General features: G+C 38.8%; 3 protein-coding genes across 5 annotated transcripts; 1 reads left to right on the plus strand and 2 right to left on the minus strand.

Annotated features, from left to right (window-relative positions):
* Window positions 1-1010: 1010 nt before the first annotated feature.
* On the minus strand, window positions 1011-11937 carry pigq (phosphatidylinositol glycan anchor biosynthesis, class Q). 3 transcript variants are annotated; one of them, XM_088340225.1, is made up of 13 exons: window positions 11679-11937; window positions 8609-8800; window positions 7763-8110; window positions 6590-6786; window positions 6380-6511; window positions 5510-5630; window positions 4449-4575; window positions 4186-4339; window positions 2765-2876; window positions 2605-2685; window positions 2129-2243; window positions 1961-2022; window positions 1011-1828 (listed from the first exon to the last, which is right to left on the minus strand). In XM_088340225.1, the coding sequence occupies exons 2-13, from the start codon at window positions 8759-8761 to the stop codon at window positions 1661-1663; spliced, it is 1770 nt and encodes a 589-aa protein (XP_088196351.1). In that variant the 5' UTR covers window positions 8762-8800; window positions 11679-11937; the 3' UTR covers window positions 1011-1660. The 3 variants fall into 3 exon arrangements, with proteins under 3 accessions (XP_088196351.1, XP_088196345.1, XP_088196362.1); XM_088340219.1 differs by lacking the exon at window positions 11679-11937 and adding an exon at window positions 10224-10317; XM_088340236.1 differs by lacking the exons at window positions 1011-1828; window positions 1961-2022; window positions 11679-11937 and adding an exon at window positions 10224-10317 and having other exon boundaries at window positions 2145-2287.
* A 313-nt stretch (window positions 11938-12250) lies between these two features.
* On the plus strand, window positions 12251-15198 carry eef2kmt (eukaryotic elongation factor 2 lysine methyltransferase). The gene is made up of 8 exons (XM_088340260.1): window positions 12251-12418; window positions 12585-12641; window positions 12712-12792; window positions 12870-12971; window positions 13369-13502; window positions 13566-13822; window positions 14692-14838; window positions 14911-15198. Exons 1-8 carry the CDS (start codon window positions 12299-12301, stop codon window positions 15015-15017), a joined length of 1005 nt encoding a protein of 334 aa, XP_088196386.1. The 5' UTR covers window positions 12251-12298; the 3' UTR covers window positions 15018-15198.
* Window positions 15016-21826, minus strand: alg1 (ALG1 chitobiosyldiphosphodolichol beta-mannosyltransferase). The gene is made up of 13 exons (XM_088340249.1): window positions 21488-21826; window positions 21339-21416; window positions 18945-19048; window positions 18721-18869; window positions 18396-18485; window positions 17189-17302; window positions 16969-17090; window positions 16157-16195; window positions 16030-16089; window positions 15853-15963; window positions 15517-15631; window positions 15327-15402; window positions 15016-15249 (listed from the first exon to the last, which is right to left on the minus strand). Exons 1-13 carry the CDS (start codon window positions 21774-21776, stop codon window positions 15115-15117), a joined length of 1482 nt encoding a protein of 493 aa, XP_088196375.1. The 5' UTR covers window positions 21777-21826; the 3' UTR covers window positions 15016-15114.
* Window positions 21827-25401: the final 3575 nt, after the last annotated feature.

A 25401-nucleotide genomic window follows, 5' to 3' on the forward strand; every position in this document is an offset into this window, starting at 1 on the left:
GAGGACCATGAACCGAAACCCTGGACCAACATAAAGGTGCAGCATTTTGCTGATGTTATTGCCAAACTACGGAGAACAACAAGGACCCCGATGTCTGGCCAATCGCCTGGACAAAGCATTATTTTAGAACGGGCTATTGCATATGAATAACCTATATTTTATGTTGCAGATATCTGTGTTTTATATTATTGAAACATCCATTGCAGCCAGGTCATCCTGGAAGGGGGATTACCTCATGTGCGGTCCCTTCTCAAGGTTTCTTCAATTTTCTCATGTTGAGGTTTTTGAGTTTTTCCTTGCCCTCATGTAGGTTTTAGATCAGGGGCTGGTGTAATAATAGTCTTTGGTTTGAGATAATCTGGTCTGTGCAGCCCTTTGAGACTCTTTGTGATTAAGGTCTATAAAAAATAAACATGACTTGATAGAAAGCAGCAAAGAAAAAAACAAGTAATGACAAACCACCCCCAAGGTATCACCACAAAAAACACAATTAACCACTATGAACTTGAACCTGTCGCCATATTTGAATATCTTAGAGCCGTCATAACAAAAGAGGGCCCTGAACAGCTCAAACCACAGCTACATTTACCAGACTCAAGCCCAAGTAGAGGCACAAGAATATAGTAGTTCATTTAAAGCTTGACTTTAGGCAAGCATCGGTTATTTCTTTGACACATCCAAGACATGGACTCTTACAGCAAAGCTGGAAAGATAAATCCAGGCCCTGGAGATGCAATGCTACATGAAACTTCTAGGCATCAACTGCATAGCCCATGTGACAAACAAAACTGCACAACCTCAGTGAAACCATGACAGAAACGATCTTATTTCTATGACTTGAAAAGCATTAGTTACTGAAATGAGCATTAGGAATACCGAATAAAATTAGAAATGATCTGTACACATGCACAACAGAGAGCAATAACACTATGATGGTCATGTAGAGAAAAAAATCACGTTACAAAAAACTCAATTTGAAGTGCAAATAAAACACTAAAGACACAGGACACTTGCAAAATTACACAAATAATTTTAATAACACTTTAAAAACCAGCGTAAAAATTTCAGTGCTTGGCTTCTGTTGATGAAGACATTAATCCGTACTACAAAAAAACATATAATTAAAAAAAGACACATTAAAAATTAAAACATGACCTTGTTTGAAAAAAAGTTATGTTTAAAAAGTAAGATTAATCTTTTTTCAACTTAATTCTTGGCAGTAATGATTTTGTAAGATTGCTATAAAGAAATTGTGTTTTACCAAATGCAATAGTCTTATAGCTTAATACTCAACTATCTGCATTTAAACTGTGTTAACAATATGTAAAGTAAAAATGTGAGTAACTCTTTAGAAAAATGGCACAAATGAAATTGAAATCTTCTAGCCGCAGACATTTTAAAATGTAGAAAAAAAAAATCAGTAGTTTGGGCACCTTTTGGAATGTTTACACTAATATTTCATTAGACGCGAGCGTTGCTGGTCACATGATTGGCCCTTTTCCAAGTCATTAACATCCATGATAACTGGTCGCTGAAGTGATAGGGCAGCATCTTGGTGCCACAACCACTTCAGTTTTTCATTTCCTCTCTCTGGCTTGCATCCATCGGTTTCCATTTCATGACTTATTCATTTCGTGTTCTTCTTTCCTCCTGTGCTCAGTCAGTCGGCCTTGGCAGCATGGTGCTTGGTGCTCTTGTGCGTCCAAGGGTAAATAAGCTCTCCAACAAAGAGCTTCTTGACCAGAGCTCCCCACGAATCTTTAGGGTAGCAGCTGTAAGTGGGCGTGCGGTACGTGTCAACCACAGCACTGCTTTTTAGTGGGTTGATCTGAGAAATATAACAGTTATTCATTTCATTACATTATATGTGGATGAGAAAGATAATACTATTTATGAATTCTACCTCCCAATTCTGCAGACAAAAATTCCACGTTTATAAAAACGTGATGTAAGGGCTCACCTCCATGAGGAGATGAAGAGCAGTTCCAGGTTCTTCACTCAGCACCCTGAACCTGACACCCTCTGGCCGGCAGGTCAGCACCATCACAAATTAACAAAAACAATATATAGTAAGAGAATTATCAAGTTATTCTGTTGTTGACATGTGCAATGTTGGATGTGAGGGTACCTGCAAGTCGATACGGAAAACACACACGAAGGCCAATGGCAAAGAGCGGGAAGGAATTGATAAAATCCACACTCAGATGGATAACGCCCTGGAACAGGACAATCACGAGCCGCAGCTGGACAACACAAAAATCCCATGGTTGGAAGACCCCTATATTGGCTAGAATGAGCATAAGAAGATCCCCTCAAAGCAAGAACGTTTTTGTGCTTTTCAAGTCAAATAACCACTTAATCCCGAAATTACAATCTGTGTTTCTCTGGCCAGCATTTTGGGTGGAGGGGTGGGGTGATTCCATTCAGTTTAAAGTAGCCTACCTGATATCAAATATGTTGCTGACCAAAAGGGCTGAATTTTGAAAAAGAACACTTCAAACCTTGTCATATTTCATGGTTACATATTGAGTTTTGCATTTACACACTCATGATAAAATCCTTAGCAAATTGTATGGGGCCATGTGAACCATTTTGTATTCTTACCACTGTGAAAACCAAGTAGTAGAGTGCAGTGGTGGGAAGCAAGAAGAGCAGGATGGTAAACAGCAGCGTACCAATGAAGAGCTATAATGACACATTATATTTGCAGTGGGCATGTAACATTATATGTCAGTATTTAAAGGTTGTATGCATGCACTGTTACCTGGTCCAGGTCGTAGGAACAAGAGTCAACTCTTTGTCTAAGAACATTCCACTTTTTCCCCCTGAAGAGCCTCCAAAGTGAAGCAAGGCCGTAGATCTTCAGGCAATACAGTCTGTCTCATTCAAAAGTTATGCAACATTTATACATGAAAGTAATTAATATGCAATAATATTTCATAATGCAGCACGATCCTGTTCTATCTTTGGCGTAACTGCATTATTGATTACAGCCTCTTTTCTGCCTCACAATCCATTACGGTCAATGCAATTCAGGAGTGCCCAGAAGCTTTTAGGAATATGTAGCATGAAAAAAATCTTTCTTCGTTAACTTTATTGTAAACATCTTATAGCAAACAGTGAGATGCTGACATCTAGAGGGGAAAAAAACAATTTTAAAAAGGTATTTTTTTATATATCTGTATGGTGAAGTGAATAGTTAGTCATATTAGTTCAAATAAATAGGCGTCACGGTGGATGGGTGGTTAGCGCGCAGCCCCACGGTGCAGGGTTCAAGTCCAGCTACTGCAACCTCCCAGTGTGGAGTTTGCATGTTTTCCCCGTGCCTGTGTGGATTTCCTCCAGGCACTCCAGTTTCCTCCCACATCCCAAAAACACGCATATCAGGTTAATTGGCCAGTCCAAATTGTCCCTAGGTGTGAATGGGCGAGTGGATGGTTGTATGTCTCCGTCTGCCCTGCGACCGGCTGGCAACCAGTTCAGGGTGTGCCCTGCCCACTGCCCAAAGATGGCTGGGATGGGCTCAAGCACCCCCGCGACCCAACTTAGGATGAGCTGTGCAGATAATGGATGGGTGGATTAGTTAAAAAAATATTCAAAATCCCTACAGTGGGTAGGTGTTTTTGCTAGTGTGGCAATCACTTTTCATCTTGTTTACTATCACATGAAATAATGACATGTCAGAGAAATATAACTAAAGTAACAAAAATATTTTGAGAATTTTCCAATCTGTTGCCTCTCTGGGAATACCTCATTGACAAAATTATTCAAGCCACTTAATACACCATTCTTAAGAACAGAGGTTTCCAGTCAGTCCTGTCAAAATCTGTAGATGTGACTGTGACCCTGAATACTGGGCAGATTTAAAATGACTGACATATGGCTGTTTTTGACAGACTGTCAATTTTGCAACATAGTCCAATGAAAGGTCTCACAAAATATTAAATAAAACAATCTTCAAAAAGTAAAACTTGAGGTGAAACTGACATTCAAACGGACACTGGGACAAGTCCTGGTACTACTGAAATTGGAACTACAGTTAGCAGTTTCTGGGATTTGGACTGGAAAATTAAAGACAACTAAAATAGAACTGCAACTACTAAATGACTCAATGAACGAACTAAAAAAACATGATGAGAATGTAGAAGTGTGACAAACTTGGTCCCTGTCGGGTAAATAAATTACCTTGCTCCATAGACATAGAAGCAGTAGATGTGAAAGGTGAGCAGAGCAACCATGTCGGACAGCAGAGACAGAGCAAAGGTCAAACCCAGGCACGCCGACAAGCCGCCATACCACAGGATGGACTCAATGAAAGGAGACAGGAGGTGCACATAATCTGGAAAAACATCAAATCTCTGTTTTCGTTCTTCCCAAAAAACACAACCTAAACGACTTGCTTGTTTATTTTGTGTGAGAGTGTGTGCATGCGTGTTTGGTTCACTTACTGATCCAAAGGTGAATGTGATAGAGGAAAAAGCGGCCCAGCACTTGGTCCAGGGCTCGGTTCATCTTGAGCCCAGCTGGGGCACCCATTAACCACTGCAGTAGTTCGTCAAGCTCCTTTGCAACGTGCTAAACAAAGATATTTATGAAATATCACTAGGTCTGAACAGTATGTTTTAAAAAACAGATAACAATAACATAATATCTACAGTGTTACAAACAAACAAAACCTTGACCAGTAGGGAAATCAAAGGAGGAAATAGTACTAGTACAGTATTATAAGCAAGTATAATGGAATTTTAACCATTAGATGACCGTACAGTGTTGGGAGTAAAGCGTTACAAAGGAAACTGTTTCCAGAATTCTTTTTTCCCTCTGTAACAAGTATTGTAACGCTTTATTAATAAACTTTGGTAACTCAAATGTCATTAAACCACTACTTTTCAAAAGCAGATTCAGAGTAATTATGTCTTTTACTGTTTGCCTGTTCCCTAATTGCTTTTAAGGCATCATATGATCTTCAAACCGACAGCCACATAATGCTGTTTCCTTATACAGGAACAACAAACTATCGGGAAATTAATAGGGCCTCAGCGTGGGCACAGAATTGATAGTAAAAGATTGATGAAATTTGATCTTTTTTTTGTAAAGATATTTTTGCAATACACTATGCCTGGAGGAAAGATTCGAGTAGTTTAAAGACAAAAGCGAAAATGGATTGGAGTGTCCCGGCTGTGTTAGTTTGCAAGCCCTCAAGATTGCACAAGCCAAGAAATATGAAGTATTTAGCGCTTAAATAGGTTGGTGTACATGTTTTCTTTCATTTATTTTATTTTGTGGCTATTTTAAGCAGGTTTAGGGGTAAGCTTCAATGTGAGTGTATATACGATAATTTGTAACACAGTGTTTACTTTCAGAGTGATAAGCTACTTTTGGGTGTCAGAATTAACAGAATTATTTTTGAACTGAAGTAACTAGTAACAGTAAATAATTTCTTTTTTTTTTCTGTAACACGCCCAACACTGCAAGTGTGTGTTCTAAAAACAATATGAATGTGTCTTACATCAGCAGCAGGAACTAGCATATTGGCCATCATGGTAATGTGGTTGTCTCGGTAAAGCCAGGAGGCGAGCAACAAACCTAGGCCCATGTCCACCAAGAAGGAAACCAACATGTTGGCCTTTCTGTACACGAATAACCAAAACCACACAATCAGACCAAGTAAGTGTTATGAGAAGTACAACGTCATGACAAAATGGACATCTTGCAAAAGGACTCAAAATTGAACTAGAACTACAAGAGCTCTAGAAAAGTGGATAAGTAAAGTAAATTGAAAGCAGAATTATAACTTGAATTTGAGCCAAAACTCAAACTTGATCCCATTCTAGAGCAGGGGTCTTAAACTCACTCTCTGCCGACCAGCTTCAGGATGATAGTTGGAAGCCCCACCTTAATGTGAAATTTTAAGTTAGTGCGCCCCCCTCAATTTTACTATTTTATTCTGTCTTGTACATATGTGTCACAGGCGTCTGACTCCTTTGGCAACTTTCAGGAACTAAGCTATCTGTTCACATTAGTCAAAATGTGTACTTTATATAAAATTATTTATATTTTTCATAGCAACTGTAGTTTTCAGGAAAATGTGTTAAAATGAATAAACTACAACTAGCATGAGACCAAAAAAGGCAATTAAACCAATAGAATGGGGACAGGAAGCAGAATGTGTTTTAAATTGACCAGCAATCACTGAAATTAAAACACCAATAAATATGACTCTGTTCTTAAGTTATTCTAAAAACTGTATTCAACGTAAATGGAAAGAAAAACAATTTGGATTTAACTTGGACCAAATTCAGGCAAAGGACTGGAGCTTTATGATTAAAACACTTCCACCGACTAACGTTAAAAAGAATGAAGAAAAGGGAGACTAAACCTGATGAAGTCTGTGTGATTCTGGGCAGTTTTTTGTGAGCTGAGTGTCTTGAGGTGTTGGGTCCTGTAGCTGAGCTGTACACAACATGACAACTTGGACCATAAGAAGGGCAGTGGAAAGACATCAAAGACCCTGTAGAAGACCACAAGAACATACATCAATGGATATCATCATTAGCACAAGACAGCTTTACGTGTTCCCCCTCCTGACCGCATGCTGCAGATCCAAATCCATACAGCCAAGATCCTGCTGAGGAGCATGCATACTGGCACAGAGGCCTGCTTCAGCAGTTCCACAATGATGCTTCCCTCTCGACCCTCAGATTGCCAGTGGGTGGACTTCAAGGGACCATCATCATACTTGTCCATGAAAAACAGCGGACCGCTGCTAGACACCGAGTGAAACACCTAAACATAGAATACAACATAAAAAAGTATTAAAAGTAGTACGTGTAGCAGTAGATGTTAATAATAAAACTTGAAGTCCAAGTCCAACCAAACCAATGATAACTGGGACTGCACTAATGGCATGTAATAAGATTACTCTTACTTATTTTTCCAGTATTATGACAGTTAAAAACTTGTACCAGTACCAAAAACTGAACATAGCAAAGCTTATAAAAAAAAAAATGTTGTCCCGTTAGTCTGAAAGTAGACCAACTTTTACAAGTTTACAAAACTGATTGGCCAGTTCCATTAAGTCTAGAGCAAAGACCATTCTGGTAGGTTAAAGATAGGGTATGTCGTTTGAGGTGTCCTTAAAAAGCTAAAAGTAGCATATTTGGTATATTAAATATGTGTGAACAATGCTCAAATGAGTTGAAAGTGCACTTATAATTTTATTTTCCACCGCACCAATCTGCTTACATGTTACTTTTAGCAAATCTGTTCGGGGTGGAACAGATTAGGTAGTATAAATGGGTAGGAGAGGGATGGGGTGGAGAGTGACTTCGTGCTCATCCCCATGTTTTTGGTTTGTTTCGACTGGTTAGTGTGGCATGAAGATGGTGAAAGTAAGAAAAGTCCCTGACTGTCCAATGCCAACCCAAACCCCAAAAAAATATTTTAAAAAAGAAGAGTTTATTTGAGCTCATCTAAGAAATGCACACGCAACACAAGCAGCTTGACAGAAGCTGCAATAATGACACAAGCCAGCAAATGGCAGCCGCAAGTAAAAAAAAAAAAAAAGTTCCAAATTCCATATTGCTTCTTTAGGACATAAATTACTTAAATAAAAAGAACAGAAAATAAAAAAGTAAGACTGCACTATTTTGAAAATATACTATTGCACTACATCAGACATCTATGTCATTTGGATTTGCAATTACTCTTGAAAACCCAATTTAAACATCGATTCAAACAACAACTGGAACAATATCTGTACCTGTCTCAACTCGGATGGCGAACAATCTTGTGATTCATGGATACCGTTCTGGATGGGATGAAGTTGTGAAAACATCACCTTCTTCTGTTCGTAGTGAACAAAGATCACCTTCTGCTCCTCTTCCTCTTTTGTCTCCTTACCATTCACCACCTCCTCTTTTGGGAGAGTACGTCCGAGGAGGTGGCAAGTAAAGCCTTTGTTGCCCAGGCGACGGCTTATCTGAAGCCACTGCTGCCTGGGGAACATGGTGCTCAAGTCTTTCAGGAAGCTCTCCATGTCTTCCTCACCAACCTGGGGTAAACTCCAAGAACCCAACACGGACAACTCCATGTGGCTCTGTGCCGCCATCTAATATGCAAATAAATACGTGACGGAGAAGAACGACCCTCAATTGATTGTGGGAGAGGTGAAAGTAGAAGTGCTTTAGAGGTAGAATAAAAACTAAAAGTGGAGTTAGATTTGGAACAGTAACAAGATATAAAAGTAATACAAACAGCACCAACAAGTACAACTACACCAGAAACCAAGTACTAGAAAGAAAATTTAAACTCCAACTAGTAAGAGATCAATCTAGTGTTAATTGAATAAAAAAGGAATGAAAAATCAGAAATAGAGGTAGCGCTCGACGAGAGCAAGAAATAAACTACAAAGAAAATTGAATAGGTTACTTAAAAAAAAATCATAACGCTAAAATCAAAATGAAAGCAGAATAAAATAAGTCTATAAAATGATATTTAGCCACTGAAATTAGATCTAATATGTAGTTGAATTCTTACAGACTAAAATTAAAACCTGAACAATTTGAAGCAGCATTAATTCTGTTTATTATAACACACTACATCATACCTGTTGCAAGTATCGCTTGACGTGGCTGGGTATAAACGGGTAATGGATTACAGCCAGCACAACGGCAGAGTCGTGCTGGGGAATCCAGCGACCCACTAGCAGACCACTAGCAGCACGGTTGCAGCATTGTGGGAAGTATACTTTCAGGACCATTGCTGATTTGTTTTTTCCCTTCCCCAACTGATGTCGCTCCTGTAAAAGCAGCAAATAAATTAATTAAGGCCTTTATTTTGCCTTTGGTGGTACCAAACCCACAACACACATCGGAAGTCATACAAAAAGGTCCATGATCCTTTTCAATAGTGTCATGCTATCCTCAAACACATTGGGTGTAGATAAAGTTACTGAGAGCAAATACTGGTTTATTTTATTAATTTGACATATAAGAGGCAATATGTTCTTGCCCATACTTTTTAATCAGTGCAACAATGGGAAAGCTCTGAGGCTTTATACTTGTATAGCAATTACGTCTAGTGAAAAAAAAAATAGCAGAAATTTAACCCAAAACAACAATTAAAACAATAATAAGAATTAAAATATATTGAGAGCGTAACTTAAAATTAGTTTTACCTGGTTATATCAGTATCAGAAATTATTTTCCCCCCATTTTATTAACACTCCACTTATTGAAACATAAATATTTTGTTTGTTTGTTGTACATGATTCAATTGTTTGTTTGTTTGTACATGATTCAGATTGAATCGTTTCTTGTACATGATTCAATTGTTTGTTTGTTTGTACATGATTCAAATTGAATCGTTTCTCCGGCGCCGTCACGAATGGCAGCCACTCCAGCAGCTCCCGTGTTATTTTCCATTGTTCTCAGTTATTTTCGATTGTTCTCAGCTTAGGGATGCTGCTGGAAAAGTGAATTTCCCTTCGGGGATGAATAAAGTATCTATCTATCTATCTATCTATCTAACTACTGCTTTGGCTCGTGTATTGTATTTACCATCTTTAATCATTCTCTTGTAGCATATCAAAACACTGAACTAGTTTAGTTTTCAGCGGTGTCCTTATAGAATGCCCAACACACCAGATGCAGTTCAACTATCCCAGATGAAAATGGCAGTGTTGATACAATAATACTCACTGGTGCGTATTTGTATATACACGCGTAAAGGTCCCTAGTTCGAGACCGGGTGGAAACATGTTGGCCTTGAGAGGGCTGAGCGCCACCAGGCTGTACTTGGCCAAGCACACCACAGGAAATGGTGCCCCTGCGACCCTTGTAGTCAAGGGATCCAACCAACCAACTATATGTATATCCAGTACCAACATCAACGAGTGTCCCCAATCTTGTCCTTCATCAAGGACACCGCACCCGAGGCACAACTTTCATTGATTGCCTGACCACTCTTTAACAGGCATAGTAGGGATCTTTGTGGAATACTACTAACAGACAGCTACCATAAAATGTGCACAGATGAATAAATTAATCAACTCGTACACCAGTAATGATGTATTTTCCATTAACAGAAAATATTCTAAGAATAAATTCATGTCAATGTCTTTCAGACCATTGGTAAAATGTAAGAAAAACGCGTATTGTATCTAAATAACAACACGTGTAGTTACTATGTAGCCAAGTGATACATCTATAATATTTGTTTACCTTTGGTGGAAAAAAGAATGGTTCGCTTTCCGTCCACCGAGTGAGTTGGGTATAATTAGGCAGCCATTTTGTTTGTTGATAGTACTACACGCGAAAATTCCGTCTGGAAACAAAGGCCCGGCAGATTGCGGTACCACCTTTTCACCACCAGTATTAAATGATCATAGTTCCACCAACGGGTCCTCTGATATTGAACAGGGTGGGGAGAAATCCCACTTGAGAAAACAGAGCTATGCCCCTGCACAATAGTATTGCCCTTTAAACATTGGTTAACTGCTGCTAAAAGTGTCGATAAAAATTGTTCAAACCTCATATTGTTAGAATATGATATAATGAAATTGTGAATGTATTTAATTGCTGTTAAAAGTGTCGATAACAACTCATATTGTTGGGATATGATATAATTAAATTGTGAATGTGTTTAATTGCTGTTAAAATGTCGAAAAAAATGTTCAAACGTCATATTGTTAGATGTAACGAAGTTGTGAATATGTTTAATTGCTGTTAAAAGTGTCCAGAAAATTGTTCAAACCTCACATTGTTTATTTGCTGTTAATGGTGTCAATAAAATTGTTCAAAACAAAAACAAAAACCCAACACAACACAACACTCATATTTGGAGCACCGGATACAAAACGTTGAATGCGAACACATATTCATTACTTGAGGTCAAAATTGGTATGTGCAGAGTTTTTGCACCTTTTTCATGGCCAAATTCAAGCACTTTCGAAAGGCAAATTGTGTAATATTTGAACACCAAATAGCTGTATAGTGTGTTGTTAACGTGAGCGAAAACAAGTGACAAATAATCATGACTTGACAGATGAGTGCAGCATAGCAGTAAGATGAAAGACAAACATGGCGACAACTACTAGGTATAGATTCAACTAATGTAAAATAAAAATACATTTTGACCCATGAATATTTACAAGAATTTACATTTGCCCCATAGTTCATGTTTTTGCTTATTATTCAAAACAAAGTTTTTTGTACCACTAGGAGGCACTATATACTACACTGTCCCTTTTTTATTTCTCTGTGTCCACAAAGGGGCTGGTTTGTTTTTCGAATTCCCTAGGACTTGTGAACTATGAAAGATGTATAAATCTGATTTGTTTGCATTTAGGTCATCAACAAGAAAAAATAATTTGTGAAAAACCCTGTCAATTTTTTATTTTATTTTTGGGAGCGGTTCATTTTCTCAAGATAAGTTGAACAAAGCCCTAACCCTTGCGCACTTGGTGCTCATATTTGATGTTAAAACGTTTTTTAAACAAACAAATGAGGTACCCTTAACCCTATGGGGAGAAGTAGGGGTAGATGAGGTCGAATGAAAATAAATGCATCAATTTAAGTAGCTATGTGGAGCAATAGAAAAGTGAAAAAAAGATCTTGCATTTGTTCTCAGTGGAAATAAATCCATTGATAATCATAAATAATTATATACGTACTTACAGGGAATGAGTGCAAGTCCTCAACGTCTGCTTCTGCAGTAGTCAGTACTCGTATCCCGACCGTTAAGTGACTTATCTAACTTTGCAGCCAGTAGTGTCACAACAACAAAAAGGCGGGATAACATTGCTTATCTCAAGATTTTGTCTAAATTGTGTTCCTTAATTTTAGAAGATAACGAGGCGAGTAAGAATCTGTTTACTATAAAATGCACTCTTAAAGCCAGTGTATACTTGACCACTAGATGGAACTGCATTGTCTAATGCGAACAAAAAAAATAGTGCCAAGAGTACAGCGTAGCAGCAAGATACAGACAAACATATGGGCGACCTCTAGGTTGGGCTTCTACTATATAAAAGAAATATTCGTTTTTTTGAACTATATTTTTTTAAATTAAAAAATGACATTGGTATGATCGTTCTTCTATTTTTTATTAGTATTTAAATCAATGGTTTTCTCCGAATCTAAGTTTTTGTACCATTAGGAGGCACTAAATATTACACACTGTCCTCTTGAAAATTGCACGGGTTAAAAAAAAAAACCTGTGATGACCCTTGGTCACGTTGGGAACTCTCGCGATATATTTATTAATGACGCGGAAGTAAACACGCATAAACTGAATAATGGAGAGTGGCGAGTGTTCGAAAAGTAGTCACATAAGAAAACTAAACAGCCCTGCCATTTTAAAACAATTCCAGTCACGATTTTTCGCTACAAGTCGTCTTATTTCCTTCCCTTGGACGGTGAGACCAGATACCCACTAGTACTTTCCGAAAGCGGCCAGTTGCACGTTAAAGCTTTAATATATTATATTATAATGATGTCTGAATTTGTTCAACACGTGATAAAATGTTTGGGTCCCTGACCATTCAAGTAACAAAATATACTTTTTGGCCTTGGCTTCTACAGTGTCTTGAAAATGAACTACGCATATCGTCTGATGTCATCTTAGAGATCCTCAAAAAGGCAAGTACTTGACACTTTTATTAGATTCAATATTTCACAAAATTGTGTGTAAATTTGATGTTTTTGGTAGACATGTCTCCACGAGCTGTGCCTGAAGTTTCCACCGTCCACTAAGTACAGGAAGAAATTTATCTCCGAGCTTATCAAACGGGTGAGTGCTTTCTTTTCTGGTCCATTACGGTAGAATCGTTTCCTGGGTGCTGTTGATAAGGCAATACTCATCTTTAGGTGGAGTACGCAGGATGTGAACCTCTGGATGACCTCTACAATGCTCTGGCAGAAGTGCTGGCAGCCGAAGAAGCAATTGAGGGATATCGGACCTACTTTTTGGTACCAAAGTCACTGAACACAAATTCATTAAGCAGCATGATAAATTATATGGATACCAAATTTTAACCACACAAATTGAAATCACCAAGCCCGAAGAGCCAAGTAGGTAGGTGGGTGGGTACTTGGTAACCTTAACCACGAGGGTTGTTGGGGCACCATTTCTTGTGGTGCTTCTTAAGCAAGTACACCCTGGTGGCATCCACCCCTCCCTGGGCCAACAAACTTTTCCACCCGGTTTCAAACCGAGGACCTTTCGCATGTTAGGTGAAGGCACAAATTTACTATGTACCATTTACATTATTGTTCTAAACTTTGATGATACACCAAGTGAAATCAGAAATATTTTTAAACAGTATCTTAGTCACTCAAACTCCCTTGGCTTTATGTTGTCCCTTAGCCCTGTGGTGAAGCTGTAAGCCTGTTAGAAAACATGGCCTTTATCTCAGAGGGTACAACAGGTCTAGTAACATGGGAGTCGGCCCTCTACCTGGCTGAGTGGGCCTTGGACCAGCCACAGATGTTTGCTGGAAGGTATTATAATTCTGTGAAAATACTTGCACCCTGAATTATTGATCAAGAACCTCTCATTTGCAGGAAAGTTCTGGAGCTGGGCAGTGGTGCAGGTCTGACTGGCATCACCGTGTGTCGCTCATGTTGTCCTTCCTCATACATCTTTAGTGATTGTCATCAAAGCGTCCTCCAAAGACTCACATACAACTTGAGCATCAACGGACTACTCAACAACCAGGCAAATACCACAAAGACTGATGTCAGCGTACAAGAGTTGGACTGGACAGACATGACGAAGGATCGCTGGAAGAAAATAAGTCCAGACATAGTTATAGCAGCAGGTCTGACCTTTTATAATCTAGCCGTTTTGAAGATTTGTTGAAAAAAGTTATAACTCTACCAGTTCTAGACCCAATTGTTTGCAAGTTAGAATTTAAGGAGCCTGTAGAAGGTATTTTAATATTCTCCTGGTGTGTCAGATTGAATGTTATGTTTACAGGAACTATACCAGGTAATATTATTGGGCAAGTAGGCTTCAGTGTTGTGGGTGTTCTTGAATTACAATGCAGAGCTGATTATTGATCTTGTATGTTTGCATTATATTTGTTCTAGAGTGTTAAATACGTTAGTTACGAAAATACAGCATATCTTAGAGTAGGGGTGATGTACTAGATTTACAATGAAAAGCATGTCCATTGTTGGGAATTTTGTTAAATATGACCTCTGTAAAATTAAAATTCAGATGTTTTGGAACAAACTGAAGCAATTGTAGAAAATACATTTGACATGTCGGTAGTTCATAGATGCCACGCCTGTATGTGAACCCTTTAGAAGGGTGTCACATGTTTGAGAATATTTCAAATCTGATCTCCTCAAGCTTGACATCCAGAACTGAGGAATACTAGCATTAAAGACTTACAAATCTGTAGATCATCCATTTTAGAGTGTTGCAATAAAGTTATCGAAGGGTATTTTTAAGTCTGATATTCAACAATTACATGGTCTGGAATGTTTACCATAACCTTCCTCAACGCAAGAAACCTTTAGGCTAGCTGTTAAAGAATATTGTGGTTAAAATGACCTGTACTCTTTCAGATTAGGTCTTTAGGAATGATTGTGCCCTGGACGTTTCATTAGTCCACTTTGAGAATATGTTTTAGAATGTTTAAATATGCATGCTGAATTTGTTGCTTTCCTGCATATGTTTCAGATGTGGTGTACGATCCTGACGTGGTTGCTGTTCTTGTCGAGCTTCTGTACAAAATCTTGAAGTGTGGAGATGGTCCAGTTCCCACTGTCATCATTTGTTCCACTATTAGAAACCCACTAACGTATGCTGGCTACAAGGAAAGGCTAGGTAAGTGGATGAACAGACATTATTTGACCAAATATGTCCAGGAAGTGTATTTAAACCCTGTTTCGTTAACAGGTGGTGCTGGAATCGAGCACCGGGTCCTGAGTGAAACTGTCCAACACGTATTTGAGTACAACAGAACACCTGATATAGAGCTTGTTCAATTGTTTGCATGTCAATAAAGTTTTATTTTTTTATTTACAAAAGGGTTTCCTTCAGAGGGAATGTTCAGTAACAATTCAACACGGCAGCAGTTGTTTTAGAGTCCATATTCTACCGTCACCTAGAAGAAGAAGATAAGAGTGGGCGAACATGTTTGTCCCAGTTGTCATCCCAGCTCTGCCCCCTGCAGGTGCGGAGGTTCTTCTTGAATGTATCCAGTTTGCTATTTCTGGGGAAGTTTGACAGGAGGATCTAAAAACACAGTAAAATATACTTGTAATATTTTTACAGTTTTTAATTGATTTTATATTTTTTTCTCACAATTTTACCTTAAGCTGCTGGGCCAGTTGATGGCCATCTGAGAAAATTAAACCGTTGTGTTCGTGTTTCACCAGCTCCTCAAGGCTTAAAGGGGATCAAATAAATGTATTGGAGGTGACAAATTCTCATAATACATCAACCACAACCTAACACTTAACATTTTCCCATTACTATCGCACTTCCCTGCGGCAAACTTACCACAGGAAGTTAATGGCGCATACAGGCAGGCAGGCCCCAAACATGTCCACCACCTTCATAGGCAGGTCCAGACCGCTAGAAGACTTGTGTAGACACACACCGAGGTCAGCACAACCTGATAATAAAAGCAAATGATTATGTCGTAGAAAATGTTAATGTTATTGCAAGCACAGGCAAATAGTTATTTGAGATTAGTTAGCTTGCTATGGCTTTTGCCCCTTATTATTTTCCATGGCAATCATATTTGTGGTGTCACATAAATTGCTTTTTCGGTATCTCAATTCTCACAAAAGCTGCCACAAAAATTACTACCCAAGAGTTGTGTTTGGATCTTACCTAAGAGGACAGGGTAGTCTTCTGCTTCCAGCCATGGTGTGCAGATCTTTATGTGCTCCAAATATAAAGAATCAATCATCTTCATATAGTGCTCCTTCTGAGGACCTTTCCCTTTTACACAGACAGATGAAGAACTCAGCACCACTTGCCATCAAACATCAGCAGTATCAATCTTACCTGTGATAACGCATATTATTGATGGCAGAGGTTCCCCTGCGGAGATAAAATCTTCATATTCTGTCAGGACAAAGAGAAATGAGCATCATGGATGAGATGTATCATGCAGGAAAGGTAGTTGCAGTACCTTGAAGTGCCTGCAAGAGGACAGAGAAGTCTTCATCTTCTGCGAGGGGGACCACATAGGTGAGCACAAGGAATGATAAAAAAAAACATAGTCAGAGTGAAGTCACACTAATCAGAGCTGCACAGATCATCATTACAACATCCCTGTTTTGCATCCTACGTGAAGAGGGGGAAAAAAAAAAACATTCCAGCATGAGGAAAATTAAGGGGTCACACATGAGGTTATCCCACTTCCAGGAATACCAGACTGCAAAGGACGCTTCAAGGATACCAACAGACAAATACTCAGTCAACTCCCACAATAAAGATAAATAATAAAGTTTGTTATGCAAAAGTCCAATTGACAGCAATTTCAAGCTTCCCGTCTCATATCGGCTGTTGCAGCAGGTTCTGGGTGATAGCATGCATCAGGTGCAGAAAATGCCTTTTGTTTATTTACAAAAGGAACCAATGCCGTTTGAGAAGTTCATTTTGTTTGTAATATTGGACACCTGCAAAGGGGATTGCATAGGATGAAAGTTTTTATTTTGCTTATTATTTTGACTATCACTGTTAACGTCATTTTCACTTTCAGCCAATAATGTTGCGTTTTTTTTTTATGCACCCTTTAGGGGTTCTACTTTTTGTAACCTAATAGAATTAATAAAGAGAAAGGACTCGGAGGGCTTCTAGAACTAGTTGGAATTGGTCATCAGAGGTTGGGGCCTCTCCTGCGCTCTTTGCAATATCCATTGATGTTAGTTTTATTTTGAGTGTCTTTTTAACTAGAAACTTATCCCCATTCCACTGAATAAAAAACGTTCTTGTTGGCACCTGTCCAGCTGGTACTGCTAACGAGCAGGGCGGGGCGTTGTGGCCTCAACGTCACTGTGTCGTTGTCAACGTCTCGCACAGAAAAAACAGTCTTCTCCATATTTGTTGCATCATCATCATCACTGGAAACAAAACAGGGAAAAAAGTGAAGCATGTGATCCAGTAAGCATCAATGTTTCAAATGATCAAGCCAATGCTTGTAAGTAATATAAGCACTCGCCTGCTTTGCTGAAAGAAAGGAACCATGTGTGAAAGTTTCATATAAAGTTTGTGCCGGTCTTCCAGTGGTGACTCTTTGAAGATGGCTGCAGGTCTGTCATAGAGAGTGGTTGCTCTGCAATAAACAAGGTCTTACCGATTATTATTTATGACCCAACACTGAATTTTTCATCAGCAAAGGTAATAATCATGTTCTACTTTCAAACTACAGACTATTCTGAACCACAATTTTGAACAAACATCCACATCTCCCAACAAGTTTGATATTTTTTCTAACAATAGTTTTGTATGCCACCACAAATCCATTCATTTTCTGCGCCGCTTATCTACATTAGGGCTGAGGGGGGTGCAGGAGCCCATCACAGCGATCTGCTGGCAGTGGCCGGGGGACACCCTGAACGGGTTGCCAGCCAGTCGCAGGGCACACAGAGACAGACAACTTACTTGCTCATTCACACCTAAGGACAATTTGGACCGGCCAATTTACCTGACATCCATGTTTTTGGGATGTGGGAGGAAACGAGTTCCTGGAAGAAACCCAAAGGGCACAGGGAGAACATGCAAACTCCTCACAGGAAAGCCGTGGTAGCTGGAATTGACCCGGGACCTCCGCACCGTGCCTACTACTTAACCGGCAGGGTTGGGTAGGGTTACTTTAACTTGATTACTTTCAATTACTTTTGGATTACTCCAATACCAAATATGCTAATAAAAGACAAAATAAACTAAATAGGAATAAAATTATGACTCACAAGACGTGGTAAGCGTTCTCTCCTGGCTTTGATTTCTGGCAAAACTAACATAAAATGCGAAAAACAAAATGAAAATAAATCCAAACAGCTTGCCAACATCATTTTTGCCGTTCCATGTATTCTGTTACTCCCCAAGACTGCACAAAATTTTAGTAATTTTATTCATACTTAGTTTCTTTTGTCTTGTATTAGCATATTTGGTATTGGAGTAATCCAAAAATAATTGAAAGTAATCAAGTTAAGGTAACCCTACCCAACCCTGCTAACCGCCATGGCGCCCTTAACCACAAATCCCAAAATCTAATTCTGATTAAGCTATGGAAAGCAAGAACTGTGTAACGTTCAGTCAACAGCAAATGGCAAAATGGTCAACCCCTCAATTGCTGAAAAAGATTTTGAGTCTTAAAATCAAATCAATTAACACACACAGACACATTAATTAGCTCCAAATCATACTTGATGCCCCAATTCCTGTGCAGATCTTCCTTCATGGCATTGGTGACACATAAGTGCTGTGATGCCAGAGGACCGAACACGTGCTCGTACCTGCAAGAAAAAGTTGAGTGGACAAAACCCATGACAAACTACAAGTATTGTAAGATACAAGATCAGCATTTTAAGTATGATAATTTTATGCTTCAGATCCATGCATGACAGGTCATCTTTACAGTTATTTATGTGCCAACTTCTGTTTTCCCATCTATAACCTTTCATACATTAAAAAAACCTAAATATTTGCAGATAAAATCCCCCCTTTTTTATCATGTGTGTAAGAACTTACCACTTTGCAAGGCGAACGAGCGGATGCGTAGGACAGTGGCTGAGCGCCATAATAGTGTAGCCGTAATTATGCCAGTCAATGACAAAACAACTACCGCGTAGGACGCACACCAGCCATGCTGCCGCCATGCCTGGCAAACCTGGAGGATTCTGGATATAAGTACACAGAACACTCAGCGGGTGTCAAAATCCAAGATTCTTCATGTCGGGAGTCACTTAACCCACCTGCATTAAAATGTGAGTTTGTGGTTTCAACATGAGCAGCACAAAAAGCACCTGAACAAACTGAATGGTTACTTTGGTCACGTAGGTCAAAATCTTTGGGCCACCTGAAAGTTTAGGAAATATTTTAAAAAAGAGAAAGATGGACCAAAACATTTTCCATTTAAAACATTGATTGAAATGTTGAGGTTACGGTGGAACAAAATTAACATATTTGTTCAAGTGGGAACACTACATTACAACTTAAGCCAAGGATGTAGTTTTAGAATGGGAGGGGATGTGTCCCTACCAATATTGAGCAATAATTATTTTGTTCCCACCAATTTTGTGTGATCACTTAAAAGTGTACTATTTTCCCACGAATGCCAAGACTAAACCTACACCCTTGACTAAAGCATCTGTCACAACCGAAGTGACCTGATGAACTGTATTAACTACATTTATATGTGTACACAATTGTTTCTGAATACTAGAATATTGTGATGAAGTTCATTATTTGGGGTTAAATGTAATACATCCTGTATTCATTACAAATCCAAAGAAATCTTGCAAGCCTTTTATTATTTTAGTTTTGCTGATTAGTCTAATAGCCTACCAAAATTTTTAAATAGAAAATTTGAGATAATACAGTGATAAGCAATACTAAAACAATAAAATACTTGTAATATTTCAGATGATTGTAATGTATCCAGAATGCATGAAATTCTCTTTTTGTACGTTCTTCAACTTCTTTTTTCCAATTTAAATAAACAAAAATGTTGTTATACATTCTGGATTCACAACAAATCCACTGAAATATTGAAAGCCGTTTATTGTTTTAATATTGCGGATTAGATGAATTGCTCCTTAGTATACCTTTTCGCAATATTGTAATATTTTAACACAGGACAGGAGTTTCCAACCTTATCCAATTTAAATAAACAAAGATGTTGTTATACATTCTGGATTCGCTACAAATCCACTGAAATATTGAAAGCCGTTTATTGTTTTAATATTGCGGATTAGATGAATTGCTCCTTAGTATACCTCATCTCATCTCATCTCATTAGCCGTACCGCTTATCCTCATTAGGGTCGCGGAGGGGCTGGAGCCCATCCCAGCCATCTTTGGGCAGTGGGCAGGGGACACCCTGAACTGGTTGCCAGCCAATCGCAGGGCACACAGGGACAGACAACTCATTCGCTCATTCACACCTAGGGACAATTTGGACCAGCCAATTCACCTGAAATGCATGTTTTTGGAATGTGGGAGGAAACCGGAGTGCCCGGAGGAAACCCACGCAAGCACGGGGAGAACATACAAACTCCGCACAGAATGTCTGGAGCTGGATTTGAACCCACGACAGGTTCCCATGACATGAACTGTGCCGCACAAGCGCTAACCACTGCGCCGCCGTGCTTCCTTAGTATACCTTTTCGCAATATTGTAATATTTTAACACAGGACAGGAGTTTCCAACCTTTTTAAGCAGGGAGCTTTTGTTATTAATTAACACCCAATTTGGTATGTATTTCTAAAATACCATCTTTCATATTATTACTATGTCATTGTCAGGTTCATTATTGGAAGTAAGGTTAGATAGATAGAAAGATAAAATATTTGAGTGTATGCCATTATTTTCCCCCCATTTTATTAACACTCCACTTATTGAAACATGAATATTTTGTTTGTTTGTTTGTACATGATTCAATTGTTTGTTTGTTTGTACATGATTCAAATTGAATCTTTTCTTCCGGCGCCGTCACGAATGGCAGCCACTCCAGCAGCTCCCGTGTTATTTTCGATTGTTCTCGATTGTTCTCAGCTCAGGGATGCTGCTGGAAATGTGAATTTCCCTTCGGGGATGAACAAAGTATCTATCTATCTATCTATCTATCTATAATCAAGAATATTAAAACTATAAAACCCTTGAAACATTTCAGTTGATTGATGTCAAGTCAAGACGTGTTTATTTGTGTAGCCCTAAATCACAAGATGACAAAAGGGGCTGTACAGAGTACAGACTACATTACACCATCTCCGAATCTAAAACCTACATGAGGACAAGGGAAAAAAAATTAAAAACCCCAGCTTGAGGAACTAAGAAACCTCGATAAGGGCCCGCACATGAGGTTATCCCCTTTCCAGGATGACCAGGCTGCAATGGATGATGCAAGCGCATCAACAGACAATCCAGACATCATCAACATGAAGTACAGTTAATAGCAGAGTCCAGAATGGATGACTTTTTTTTCTTTTAAAAATGGAATTACCAAAATTAAGGAACTTCATCACAATATTACTTTTCTGGGAGTCCTATGTGTTTGTAAATATTCACATTTCGCAGTAACCTCCCACACTTTGAGAATTGTCACACAAAGGAAAATGAAAAGGTAAAATCAGTAAATCAATTGCATACCTCTGAGGCCTTTAACTTCTGCAATGGGAAGGATTTGTATCCCATCGCGCGTCAAAACGTCTCGATGAGGTTTGCTATCTGACAACAAAACATTTATATGAGCATAAAAAAAACAAGTAGACAGAAAAAAGGGTCTGGGTGTGACATACCTAAATAGCCTACAAGAGTGACTTGATATCCATGTTTACTGAGCGACAGCGAATGATACTGCATGCGGGGACTTCGGCCAATGTCCCCGAGAACAAGCACGCAAACACGCCGTTCACTGTCGCTGTTCTGGCACTTCGACGTCCGGCAAAACACGACTGTGATTCCCACAAGTGTCGCTGCTACTAGTGCCAAGCACATACTCGAACCGGGGAGGCAAAAAGACCCCAGGAGAAATAGTAGAAGTGCAAGAAGTATCGGAACGGCGGTGTTTTTACAGGGAGCGGCCATGTTTGTTTGGGACGTGTTGATGACGTGTTATCATTGATAAAGGAGGGGCCAGAAAATTAAAGGGGTCGCAGAATTGAGGCGAAATCCACGTCACCTAATTAATAGATCCCAACGAAAGCGTTAAGCCACGCCCATCATAATTACGGTATACATGCATCACAGGCGGAGCAAATAGGGCGGCCGAAACAACAGTTAGCAACGCTTTAGTTGCTATTCCTGATAGCATAGTCGTGCCATGTACCCCTTATTAAAACAAATTGATCTCAAAAGACAGTAGAAAAAAGTTCTCAATTATTTTATACACAGTTATATTCATGGCATCAAGTTGTCCAAATATGCTAATAACCTTGTAAGAGTGGATGCAAAATGTTGGTTCTCTATGAGGAAGTCAGAAGCCCTGTATCAACTACACATAGAAATAGATTCAAATTTGTGAGAGATAATGGTATATATTAAGATGTATTACTCTAATTACAAAACGCGACCTTAGCTTGTTTTTGTTTTTGTTAAATGCTAACGACGGCGCAGTGACAATGCTCAAAGAAAGTGCAAGTTAAGCGGCCACAGTAACTGACAAACTTCTTTCACTGACAACTAACTGACCCCCACAGCAGCGTATTAAGAATAAAGCACCTAATGTAGAACAAATAACTTTGTTTCGGTTCCCATCGATCCTATGCACATTGACTTGATCATGAAGCAAGCTAGCATGCCATTCTTGTCTGCCAGGGCTGTCGTCAGCCTTGCATTCTGATTGGCTGAAAACAAGCCCTTTCGTATCTATTAATTCTGCCGTGATTTCGACAATTGTTTCCGTTGTCCCCATTTGGATTTGATATACTTAAACCCGAAAAGTCACGCTCATGGGGACATTGTACACCACCTGTGTCAAACTCATGGCCTGCGGGCCAAATTTGGCCCGTCACATCACGTTATGTGACCAGTTGAATGACCTAGCCAATGATGGGAAAGCAGCTGCCCTCCTTGAGGGAAGAGCTAAATTGGTTCTTTCACTTCCTTAATCAAGAAAAGAAAATGGCCAAGAAGGCAGCGAGCCTATTGGGGGAGGAGGTGTTCTTGTTATGGGAGACGGCCAAGTTCTCCACAAAGGTTGATGAGCCAGACCTCTGTTCCCTTCCTCATTGCATTCGCAGTTGCTTTACTTTTCACCCAAATACTTGGCCCAGATAACATTAGAAACTTAGCTGGAACAAAATTAGCAAGAAATATAATCTCATCTCGTCTCATTAGCTGCACCGCTTATCCTCAGTAGGGTCGCGGGGGTGCTGGAGCCCATCCCAGCAATCATCGGGCAGTGGGTAGGGGACACCCTGAATTGGTTGCCAGCTAATCGCAGGGCACACAGGGACAGACACCTCGCTCGCTCATTCACACCTAGGGACAATTTGGACCGGCCAATCCACCTGGAATGCATGTCTTTGGAATGTGGGAGGAAACCGGAGTGCCCGGAGGAAACCCACGCAAGCACGGGGAGAACATACAAACTCCGCACAGGAAGTTCGGTTGCTGGATTTGAACCCACAGGAAGTTCCCAAGACCCTAGAACTGTGCCGCACACGCGCTAACCACTGCGCCGCCGTGCTGCCCAAGAAATATAATATGATACTAAAATACAGTTTACCACAATAAAGTGACACACATGTTTTTAAATGTTTTACATCTCACGAAAGTATTTTGATCCCAAATTTCAAATGCACTTAAAAAAATCTTTCTGTGAGCACTGCTATGATCGATTACATTTATGGGCCGAAATGACAGTGACTCCTTGTGTAACATATGTTCCTGGATTTATTAGTTTTTTGGGTTTGCTATTAAAAGGAGAATGGTTTGGCCGATCTTACTAGGTTATTAAAATATCATAATTTTCATAAAAAATAAATAATCAGTATTATCAATACTAAGTGAATAATTTGATCTGATCGATACAATTGTCTTGTGAATTATATTGTTTTCCAATTTTAACGAGTTCAATAATAATGTGGTTAGTGTGGTATTAGATTATAGATACATGCATTTTCTTATTGTGCACTAAATGGTTTTCATACAGCCTCTTGAGTTGCAAATTGTTTGCTTGAAAGGTATTTGAAAAATACATTTTGATTTGATATATTTTGATTTTCACATTGGATAAAATCTTTTTAACACCTTATTTGCACTACAGACTTTATCAAATAAAATGGAAAAAGTGCAATATAAGGTATTTTAGTTGACTGGTTGACATTGTTATACAGTACTTGCATTTTAATTTTATTACGCTTTTTTGGGGGGTTGAGTCTATTACATTTTCTACTTTCGACAGTCATAAAAGTATTTTTATACTGTTAAAGTTTGCATTGTAGTTATTGAATAAAGAATAATACATTTTACTGCCTAAGATATGAATTATCATATATATATATATATATATATATATATATATATATATATATATATATATATATATATATATATATATATATATATATATAATGTCATTATATCAGGGTACATCGCTCCATGGAGCGGCCGTTTCTACTCACTTTGGGACACTGGGTAAGTTTCTCTCAGGGTTTGTACAAAATGTTAAAGTTGCTAACTTGAGCGGTGTCACTTGAAAAAAAAAAAAAAAAAGAACGCTTCAAGCTTTCCCAATGAAAGATGACCAATATGCAACAATCAGTTCTCCTGCTTTATTTACAAATACATCATCAAAACAGGCATTTAACATTTCTTTTAAAACATTTGACCTTGGCAAGACTGAGGAGAGCATTTCTTCCTCATGCCATGAGGCTCTTTAACTCCACCTGGGGGAGTAAAAACCCACATTAAACCACACCCCCACATTGCATATTACCGTATTTTTATTTTATGTAGCACAGAGGTAAGTATTAGTTTCAGGAGCGAGCAGCAGCAAGTCAACTGCAGGAGAGAGAGTGGGAAAGGTGAGATGGCACAACATTCAGGTAACTTAAAATTAGTTTTACCTGGTTATTTCAGTATGAGAAATTATTTTCCCCCCATTTTCCACTTATTGAAACATAAATATTTTGTTTGTTTGTTTGTACATGATTCAAATTGAATCGTTTCTTCCGGCGCCGTCACGAATGGCAGCCACTCCAGCAGCTCCCGTGTTATTTTCGATTGTTCTCGATTGTTTGTTCTCAGCTCAGGGATGCTGCTGGAAATGTGAATTTCCCTTCGGGGATGAACAAAGTATCTATCTATCTATCTATCTATCTATCTATCTATCTATCTATCTATCTATCTATCTATCTATCTATCTATCTATCTATCTATCTATCTATCTATCTATCTATCTATCTATCTATCTATCTATCTATCTATCTATCTATCTATCTATCTATCTATCTATCTATCTATCTATCTATCTATCTATCTATCTATCTAATAATCATATAATATATATCATAAAAGTATCATAATTCTAACCCAGGTTACAGTGAATATAGCATTCAATGAGCACTTGACAATTTCAAGCGAAAATATCGCTATTCGATTGGTATCAATCGATACTACCCTAAAATTACTTGGAAGATTTCGATACTAGATTTCCCACCCCAATCACAATTCAAAGAAGTCCATTTGTATGACGTCACTCGTGATC

The sequence above is a fragment of the Urocampus carinirostris genome, chromosome 1 (genome assembly GCF_059441175.1).
Source record: "Urocampus carinirostris isolate Australia breed hairy pipefish chromosome 1, RoL_Ucar_1.0, whole genome shotgun sequence".
In the NCBI taxonomy this organism is placed as follows: Eukaryota; Metazoa; Chordata; class Actinopteri; order Syngnathiformes; family Syngnathidae; genus Urocampus; species Urocampus carinirostris.